Source organism: Morone saxatilis, unplaced genomic scaffold, assembly GCF_004916995.1.
Source record: "Morone saxatilis isolate NCDOM2014 unplaced genomic scaffold, NCSU_SB_2.0 Contig11, whole genome shotgun sequence".
NCBI lineage: Eukaryota > Metazoa > Chordata > Actinopteri > Moronidae > Morone > Morone saxatilis.
The window spans coordinates 18,234,602-18,244,947 of NW_023339663.1; the positions used below are offsets into that span (position 1 = coordinate 18,234,602).

The 10,346-nt window shown below is 44.3% G+C and overlaps 2 protein-coding genes across 2 annotated transcripts in view; one reads left to right on the forward strand and one right to left on the reverse strand.

Annotated features, from left to right (window-relative positions):
• The window catches only part of abcb10 (ATP-binding cassette, sub-family B (MDR/TAP), member 10), an 11,379-nt gene extending 9,808 nt beyond the window's left edge, over nt 1–1,571 (reverse strand). Inside the window, 1 exon segment of the mRNA XM_035652204.1 lies at nt 643–1,571. Within this exon segment, the coding sequence (XP_035508097.1) occupies nt 643–1,057 (415 nt within the window). The 5' untranslated portion in view covers nt 1,058–1,571.
• A 394-nt stretch (nt 1,572–1,965) lies between these two features.
• urb2 (URB2 ribosome biogenesis homolog) overlaps nt 1,966–10,346 on the forward strand; it is a 14,677-nt gene continuing 6,296 nt past the window's right edge. The window contains exons 1-9 of the mRNA XM_035651846.1: nt 1,966–2,036; nt 2,580–2,735; nt 3,128–3,304; nt 3,414–4,588; nt 4,723–4,861; nt 5,004–7,518; nt 8,095–8,255; nt 8,464–8,574; nt 9,618–9,860. Of these exons, the coding sequence (XP_035507739.1) occupies nt 2,610–2,735; nt 3,128–3,304; nt 3,414–4,588; nt 4,723–4,861; nt 5,004–7,518; nt 8,095–8,255; nt 8,464–8,574; nt 9,618–9,860 (4,647 nt within the window). The 5' untranslated portion in view covers nt 1,966–2,036; nt 2,580–2,609. The remainder of the gene's footprint in view (nt 2,037–2,579; nt 2,736–3,127; nt 3,305–3,413; nt 4,589–4,722; nt 4,862–5,003; nt 7,519–8,094; nt 8,256–8,463; nt 8,575–9,617; nt 9,861–10,346) is intronic.

Below are 10,346 nucleotides of genomic sequence, written 5' to 3' on the forward strand. Positions count from 1 at the left end.
ACAGCAAAAAAACAGAGGAAATATGGACATCCAAATGTTAAATGTACATAAGTGTACATTTTCCTTATGTTATGCGTCTATTTTCATCTGTTGTGTGGTTTTGAACTTTGGTAAAACAGCGAAACCAAACTGTTGTAATGTCCAATGGTACTAGCACAAATAAGATTTATCGATTTTTTAACCACATCCAATAAAGAAATAAACTGACAGTATCTGCACACTGGATCAAGGCTCAGGACTGTAGGCAGCTTTTAAACTATACAGGTCTGATAAACTGCATTTCTCAGTCCAATAAAGTTTTGAGGGCTTTGACTCAGTGTTGTGAATTACTTTCCACTAACAGCGAAAAAAGAAACATCATAATGAATAACAACTCCACGATTACCAGTAAAATCAACGACTTTTAACAATTTACACCTTTTTTTTTTTTTTTTAATCAGGGAAGCACCTAAAGCTAGTCCACAAACCTGGTGAGCCAAAGAACAACTGGAGAATGTGTTTGAGGATGGACAGACCTTTCTTCAGTCTGGTGATGATGAGCGACAGATACATGTCAACTCCTTGCCATGTCCCTGACCTCTCTCTGACACACACACACACACATATATATATATATATATATAGATACACAGAGTAGTTTACCTGCCAGACTCCATCTCTCCGGGTGAGCCAGCTGCAAAATCCTCTTAACATCCTCCAGGGGGACCGTGGTCGGTGTCTGGCCTCTGTCCGGGTCCGTCTGGGGGTCCACTGACCCGGCTGGTGAAGGTGTAGAGGCGGCTGAAGAGCTCGCAAAGGCAACAGGTGTGTGTGAGTGTGGACCGAGAGTAGAGAGACCTCTGAGCGGACTGAAGGACAGGACAGACACGAAGGGCCTGGGTGAGGAGAGAGGGACGGCAGGTGTAGGCTGGACCGGTGGACTGACCCCGGTGGACTGCCTCTTCCTCCGGGGGGCAGCGGAGAGGGTCAGGCGGTGCTCCAGCCACAACGTCCTCGGCTGTGTGAGCTTGAGTTTGGACAAATGTGTGCACCTTGACATGCGAGTTAAAAGCCGCATCGTCCCAGTTGTTACTGACTAGATATTTAAACTGACCAACAGGTGTGTTTCCCCCTCACTGGTAGTCGGTGTCGAGGTGTTTCTTGTGGAGTAAGTCCTCTCGGAGAAGCATGTCAGCGCCGCAGCCGTGAGCTCAACGCAGCCGTGTCCACAGCCGAGCACTTGTGGAGCTTCGTCCCGCTACATTGTCCACTTTCGACCGTTATTGTTCGTCTTATCTGCGCCTGACAGCCGCCTTCACCACGTTTATCTCGTTATCTCTTCTCAATGAGCAGCGACCGACACCCCGCCTGTCACTGTCATCTGTCGCTGGATGAGTGCAGACACAGGCTGACAAACGCCGAGTATCACTGAATCCACTCTGACAAATGCGACTGATTTCTGCTGAAAGAGTCTAAAAGGGTAGAAACAGGAAAGGTGACCCTGGTTTGGTTCGCATGTTACACACACACGATGATTCCTCCTCCTCCTCTTCCTCGACGAGGACGTTCAATGGCTGACGATACAAGCAAACTTTCCCAGGCAAAACCAAACGAGCCCAGATCGATAGCTGAGTGTTTAGTGGAGGAGTTTTGAAAGGCCCCAAAACAACATGAATGGTGCAATTAATAATTAATTAAAAATGTATTTACTTTGTTCATACACACATACAGGACCATGTAACCTAAAAATAATGCTACATGGGATATTGGCTACATTATTTTATCGACAAACCGAGTTTTCTCGACGAAATGCGTTTTCGTTTATTCGAAATTTATATTAATTCATAATAATAAGATAAACTGTAATTAATTATAATTTCTACCAGGGTCTTTTGTGGGTGAAGCAAAGGCGAAAAGGGGAAAAGGGTCTGTGTATCCTCGGATCGGAAAAGCCGAGACTTTGAATCGACTCTCGATTGCTCCTGCCTGGCCGGAAGGGTGAAAGTTGAAAGTTCATCCACATCTGATAACAGGACACACGTGCAAGTTGAAAAGTCGTAAGTTTAATAAGTTAAGTTTCTATTAGTGCATGTTAGAGTTTCTTAAACACGTTACACTGAAGCTCATTCATGGTTCCTTGTGTGTGAACCAGAAGCGACAGGGTTTTATTTGGCTTTAGTTAAAGTGTGCTATGTCGTTAGCTGTCGTTAGCTGTGGTTAGCTGTGAAGCCCTGTAGACTGAGGCCATCACTGACTGGAAGAGACCTGCACATCAAAAGTGATTCTCCCATCACACCTGCACCGGACTGTAAAGCGTTTTGAACTTAGATTTCCTTTTGAAAATGTGTGTTTCTGGTCGGTGTGTTCAGGTGTAAGTTACTCGAGTGAGAACATGATCTATATCTAAAATAAAATCTTACATTAAAACAAAAACAACTATTACTGTATGTGTGTGTCTTTTCTTGTCTGTGGATTCTTTACTTTCCTAGGGGGGGTTTGTTTGCGCATGCATTTTAATGTATATGTGATATGTGATTAATGTGATAGTATTTCGTTCACTCCCTCTGGCCCTGACTCCTCTTCTCCATCCCTCTCTTCAGGCCTGTGCAGCAGTAGCTCCAGCTGCAGCGATGGCTGCCTTCTACTCAGGTATCCATCTGAAACTGAAGAGTCCTCAGACTCCATGGGAGGACAAGTTAAAGCTGGCACGTTTTGCCTGGATCTCCACTCAGTGCCTGCTGCCTAACAAGGAACAGGTAACACCTGAACCTGTGTGACAAGATGTGTCTTCACAGAATGATAGTGATACTGTTTGACCCTGAGTGGTTAAAGATGTTCTGTGTAGTTTTTGTTCTGAGGTTATTTGGTTTCTTTTTATACGTTAAACAAGAATGTGTTATCTATAATGAGCAAGACCATTGTCCGTGCTGAAATTGCAGACATTGGACTAAGTGTAGGTATTATGCGTCCTACACCTTATGCTCCCATATAAAGATTTTTTTTTTCATATTAACTTTAGAATAGTGTTGTACAAGTAATTATTTTTTAGGTTCTTTTTAGAGATTGGCTTTTTAAATGAATTTAATAGCAGGACATAAATGTCTGCCACCCATTTTGTTCATGTTTGTCTTGACTCTTTCCACTGTAGGTGTTGTTGGACTGGTGCACTCACGCTCTGACAGGCTGGTACAATCAGAAGGTGGAGTTTTCTCAGAATGTTTTGGAAGGACTGTGGTGTTACCTCGATGATCTGCTCCACAGCAGGAAGCTCCACTCTCTTCTCAAGCAGGGCAAGACCATCAGTCTGAGGCTCAACATGGCACAGGTCTGCTGGCAATACTCTCATAAAAAGACCACACAAAACTAGATAGTTTTTGTGTTGACATTGTCATGTTAAAGTTTTACTGACACTTCTTTTCTCTGTTTGCCTGTAGCTGCTGCTTGATAGATTCCAGGAGAGCGCGCGTGTTGGCTCCAAGTCGCCAGTGTGTGTGTCCACCATACTGAGTGTCTGTCAGGGCCTTCTCTCGTCTCCTGCGCTCTCATCTGTGTTCACAACCAAGTATGAACTCATGGTCAATCTCCTGGTGAAGCTCTCTGCTCTAGCCTGCCGTGAGCTACAACAGTCTTTGCTCACAGAAGCCCTGATGGCTGATTCTGTCACATGTGAAAATGAGGTGATGACTGAGTGTCTTCAAACTCAGCCTGACAGCGAACTGGACAATTCCCAAATTGAGCCGATCACTGAAAGTCCACCAGATCAGCCAAAATCAGATCCAAATAAATCCTGTTTCAAGGAAAACCTCCGTTCAGCTAACTTGTTTGAGGTGTTGCTTCAGGGGCTGTCATGTTATTTGTCAGTTCAGCGACAACAAGCCAATCCTAACAGAGTCTTTACTATGGTAACCAACCAGCTGATCCAGACATTAGTACTGCTCAGACACCTGCTGACCTCTGGGGAATTTGCACCTTCTCACACACATCTGCGTCTCCGTCAGCAGCTGTGCAGAGACATCCGCATCAAGATAGACTCCATCCTTCAGTCGGCTCTCTTCCCCTCTGAGCACTTGACGTCTTACAAGGAGGAGCTCCTTCCATCTAAAGAAGATTCAGGGAAACGTGGTCCTGGAGGGGCAAAAGGCCCATTGAAGCCAGTCAGTGCCATACTTTCCAAACTGAGTGCTGAGGGCTACTGTGAGCCACCCCTACATTACTCTGTGAAGTCGAACACATTGTCTCTGCTGTTTAAGTTCTTTCTGGAAAGCTACGGAAAAGGCAGAGGAGAAAATCAAGAAGCGCACAGGATGCTGTGTTTCTATTTCCTCGCCAGGTTGGTCCCGGCCTTGGACATAGGTCTCGATGGACACTCACCCTCACCTGCCAAAGCAGACCAGCCAGTCTCTGTGTCCACCGGGCAGAAGTCTCCACCAGCCTCCCTCTGTACCCCAGAGAGCTGGAGCCTGGCTCTGCTGGCGGTGGAGTCCCTGCTAAGCCAGGCTCTGTCAGCTGATATTTACAATGTAGCAGCAGACAAGATCAGACACGGAGAGGTCCAACTCAACTTTTATAGAGCCCTGGGACAAATGCTCTTCAACCAGGCCCAGCCAAGGTAAAAAAAACAAAAAAAAACACCCATCTTGATGTTTTTTTTCATCGCTATTAAAGGTTTTTTAATATTCAAAATAATTGAAGTGACCATTTTCTTGGTCTTATAGTGAAAACTTTTTATGTCTTGTCTTTCAGCATACCAGCATGGTACCGTTGTTTAAAGGTGCTGTTGAATCTCAACCATCTGATTCTTGAACCAGACCTGGACCAGCTGTCATCTTCAGCCTGGGTTAATTCTGAATGCATGGAAGCACGAGTGCAACGGGCCAGACAGGTCTAGATTTAATCCTAACTTCTATTGTGTATTTGACATGAAAGCCTCCCCCATAATTTTATACTTGCAAATGAAAAACTTTAAATATTAAAATGTGTAAAAGGTTAGTTTTAACTGCAACAAAATGTTTGTTTCCCAACAGCTCATGGTGTGCAGTCTCCTCCAGACCTACACTAAGCTCCGTCAGCTCCCTCGCCTCTTCTCCGAGCTCCTGTCTGTGATCTGTCAGCCGGCCTTAGACCACCTCCGACCTCCTCTATTGCCTGAGGGCATCTCTGCCTCGCTCAAGACTTGTCTTCTTGACACTCCGCCTTCCCAGGGCATAGAGATCTGCTCATTGGTGTTGGAAAGCATCAGGAAGCATATACTACCTGACTTGGTGAATGAGGAAAGTGGGGCAGAGAAGATGGAGATTGATGGGAGTGGAGACGATAAATGGGAGATTAAAGCCCAAGAGAGAGAGGATGCGTCTCTGAAGCTGTTTTCTCTCACCCAGCTGCTTCATGTTGTTTTGTTCAGTCTGAAGACTCTAGACAGCACTTCTCCTCTTCCCATAGTCAGGCAGAGTCAAGCCCTTATGGAGGAGATGCAACAGGTAGTCAAGGAGTTGCTGCAACTGCTGTCATCAGAAAAAAAGTCTGTAAAAACAAATACAAGCTCAATTCAAAAGACCCCAAGGAAAGGCAAAAAGAACTTGGACCACAAAGAGCCAGAGAAGGTCTCAGAGTCTAAAACCTGGGCACTGTGGGAACAGAGGACCCAGGAGGCCGCTCTCCTCCTCACATACACCTGGGTGGAAGTTGACACGCTCTTCTATATCCACTGCAGCAAATACACACCTCTTGACTCAGCCCAGACAGCAGCTGCGAGTAAGACTGCAGACCGTGTTCCAGTCCTAACCCGTATAGAAAGTCTGCTGTCTGGAGTGATTTTTCCAGCACGTCTCCAACCGTCCTGTAGCCCCATGAGCTGTTTCCTGCTCAAACTCCTCACATTGCAACAAACAAAGAAGGTTTTGCTAGATGCCACATTAGTTTGTGAACCTAGCACTGTCACACTGCTAAGCAGGGCAGCCAAGTTTATTTTAGCTAAATCAGATCACGAGGGGAGTTTGGATGGGGAGCAGGTGTGGGATGGGCAGATAGGGAGTGTGACCGCTGGGTCCTACCCTGTTGCACACTGGTATCTTGTCACGTCCAATTTGCCTTTGATTGCTCCTTACCTAAGCAGAGAAGATGTGGACTGCGTAGCAGATGCACTTGTCAGTTCACTCCTCAGCAGACAAGCAGACGGAGGTAAGGACCAGCCACCCGGCTGTCTGACTGTCTACCTCATATCTTCACAGCTTCTCCAAAGCCCCGTTTTTGCTGAGTTGCCATCACTGTTCTCTGCAACAGTTTGTTCACTCACACAAAGGATCATTGGTGTCTTCAAGGCAACACATGTACCCAAGATTTGTCCTATGCTCCTGAAGTTTCAGGAGAAAGGAACTGGAGTGAACTCTTTAGAAAGAGATGCCAGTCATGGTCTGCCCACAAAGGAGGCTATAGTTGAGGACATATTGGCATCTTCAAAGACCGGAGAGGTGTCTGTATTGCTGACTGACGCACAGAGCAAAGAACTGGTAGACTTACTCCAAATCCTAACACACCTAAACCCAGATGGGATGAACTCTGAGGATCTCTCTTCTGTTTTCCTCCTCCTTTTCTTCATGCTCACCTCCACCTCCAGTCAGTCAGACCAGGTGGCTACAGACCCTCCTGAATCTGGAGGTGATGCTGTATTCCTGGTGACGTTGCTCAGGATTCTGACTTGTCTCCTGGAGGGTAGAAACTTCCAGAGTGTTTTGAAGCTCATCCATGGTGGTGCTCTGCTGAAGGCGGCCGTGTCTTCTCTCCTCTGCCATAGCAACAATGAAAGATTTCGAGACGCATGCAACTCAGATTGGTTGGACTTAATCCGAGCAGTGCAGGGCTTCATCAGGTGTTTGGTCCAGTTGATTATAATCCGAAACAGCAGCGTTCGACTCAACCTGGACCAGTTCACCTCCTATCTTACCAGTACGGATATTGTGGCACCCGGTTCAGCAGCTGTGTTAGGTAAACCAGATCCAGGACTGTCCATTATGTCTGTTCATGTCCTGCTGGCATCGCTGACCTCTTTCTCCCAGGCAATGACCTCTAACTTGGGAAGAAGTAAACCAATGGATCAAACTTTGACCCAAATGCTCACAAGAACGACTGCTTCACTGGGACCAGCAGTTGAGTATGTACTAAAGCCTCCGACTGTCAGTCAGTCATCCATCCAGCCAGCCCGCATCCTCGGTCAAGCCTTTGTAGTAGAAGTTGTTACAGTCATGCTGCACTGTGAGCTGTCTTCACTGTCAGTGGAGGAAAACAACAAGCAGACTGACACTAAGCTGAGCCATATGAACCTCTATCAGAATTTCTGCCAGCAGATCCTGAAAGAAATAAGCTCTGCCCACAGGCCCATGGACTTCTTGGTTTCCTCTTTCCATTTCCTATCAGCTTTCCACAAAGCAATGAAGAAGACAGGAGGAGATAAGAAGGATGAGCAAGGAGAGGAGAGGAAGGGAGGAAAGGAGCTGGATGAGCTGTACGTGCAGATACTGCAGAATGTGCACAGACTGCTGACAGGTACATGGACACATAGAACAAGAGCAAGCATTTCATTCACCTGTGCAATCAGTCAGTGTTGTTCTTTCACTAATTACTTTGGTATATTGCACATATTGACATGAGTTTACACCAAATGGTAAATTAATTCCATACCGTCTGTTTCGGATAATAAGTGTTTGTGTGGAAATGGCTAACAAATAATCCGGTCTTCAACAATTCAAACAATGTTTGAGTTTGAAGGTTTGTTTAAAGGGACACATGGTATTTCACGCACACACACACACACACAAAAACAAAATCTCACCACATAGCATTTATTTTTTGTATTGGACCTAAACATTTTGTTTCAGGTCAGCTTTATACTATATATTGAAATGTATTTCTAATATTCTCCACTCTTATGTATGTAAATGAGGTGGGAAAAACACCTCTCAATCTCAATCACTGCAAACTACAACCTCAATAATAAAGTAGTTCAATTATTACCTCTCTGACAGTGTCAAAACTGAACATTATTATCTTTGTAAAGCTCCTGTTTTGTATTTCAGTTATGCATCATATTCTAAATGTAACATGTTTTCCCTTTGCTTTCAGCTTCCTGGCTGTCTTCAAATGATGTTTGTGAGCTGGAGCCCGCTGTGCAGGAGCTGCTGTGCCACCTGGTGGAGGAAAGTAGTACGGGTCAGTTCAACCTGCTGTTGATGATGATCAGAGAAGGACTGGACATTGGCCAGCTGAGGGCAGGAAACTACAGGGTGAGGCCTGGATCAGTGCTGATAACTTGTACACTTTTGTTATTTCATGTTTAAAAATCCTAGAAACCGTTGCCATTTTGTCCGATGTCATTTTTTCAGGGATGTTGTTTTACATGAAAATATCTCATGATGCTGTGAGATGAGCTGTGTTAAATATCTAGAAAATGAACTGCTTTCTCACTCTAGCTCCTCTTTTACTGTTCTCTAGGAGGTGCTATCTGCAGTAATCATCATTAAGCTGCTGTCCTGTTGTCAGTTACCTGAGCCCTGCTCTAAAGCTCTGTGGCTCATTGCACCACAGATTATATCTGCTATGGTGGTGAGAAACACACACACACACACACACACACACACTCAAACACAAAGCCATATGCAGCACACACGACAGGATCTTTTTTTAGTGAGCATATATATACACATATGCACATATTACTCAGAAACAGACGCGCACACATACATGTGCATGAATTGAATTGAGTTTGGATAGAAGTATTCCTTAGTTCCACTGAAATGGTTCTCATTTCATTTTAATAAACTTACAAATTCTTTTTTTCCTCTTGTAGACGAGAGGAAAACCATAAAGCTAGAAGTGTCGGTATAACTTGCACAGAAATGTTAAGACAAGCAGGGGACATTACTATGCTGAGAGTATTTTACAGTATGTTCTCTGGCTCTACATCAATAATAATGTTAGTGACAGTGTGCTGGAAGTACATGTGACAGCCGTCTCGAGTGACTCAGCAGCCAAATGACAATCACAGTCTGCTGATTTCCGTTCGAGTGCCTGTTCATTGTAATTTCCACTGAGGCTCTTTTGGTCAATGTGTTTTCCATCAGGACTGCTGGGTGGAGCAGACAGACAACACAGCAATCTGCTAAACCCTATTACACATGCACACACGCACACACATACACATACACACAGTACTTTAATATGCTAACCATGCTGTTCTGTTACCTATACTCTCTCTCTCTCTGTCATCTGCCTGATCTGTTTCTATCTCTCTCTCTGTCTCTCTCCCCCGCTCTCTCTCAGAGAGAGAGAGAGCCCTTTTTAAATGTCTTAAATTATCTAAATTTAATGGCTGTAAAATATTAATGTTTTAAAAGCAACATACAGTTCTTAGACAACATGTCTTAGGTTAATATGGAATTTGGCAAAGTAGTGCAATATACAAATAATTGTGTCACATTATATATATATATATATATTATTTAATAGCTCTTTTTTTTCACAAAAGACAAAAGCTGACATTTCACATTAGGAAAAGTGTGTGTGCACTTTTTTGCACACACTTGCTCTGTTAGTTGTGTCTGAATATATCATTCTGTCTCTCTATGTGAATATGTGTTCTCTATCAGTTCTTAGTAAGATCCTCCAGTCAGGACGTCTCTCTGACCCTCCCATTCACCGTTCCTGCAGTGATGTTACTGACATCACTGCTGCGCCAGGGGGAGGGACTCATCACCAACCCTCATCATGTAATCTTGGTCCTCGGAGCGCTCCAGTCGGTGCCCCTCGACCACTTGACCCCGCTCGTCTACCAATCAGCATTCCTGGCTGTTCATGAGGCGCTGTTTGCCATCGTCCAGTGTCATCCTCAGGTATGAAGAGGCAGATCGGTGGGTTTTGGTGGAAGGAGGGCGTCAATAAGCGAAGAAGTAAACTTGGATGGTGATAATATTAAAGGTTTTTAGGTGTATTAGAGAGATTTGGATTAAAATTTGAGGTTTAATTTGTCCTCTGCAACAAGATGTGGGAATATATTCAAAGAAACAGAATGGTACAAAAATAAAGTATAACCATAGACATAGAAACTGACAGTTGTAGCACAAATGTGTCAGTTAAATAAGTGGGGAAAAATAACCATCATGTAACAATGAATGTATTAGAGATTATCACAGGCTAAAGAGACTGTGCCAAAGAATGATGGCATATCTAGATTCAGTTGCCAGTTTATTAGGTACACCTAGCTAAGCTAATGTAGTCTAATACAACAGCCCTGCAATACAGCCTACCTTCATAAAGCTTATAATGTTCAGTAGTTTTATTGAAACTGTTTTAGAGAAGTGTTGATTCAACTTTATGGT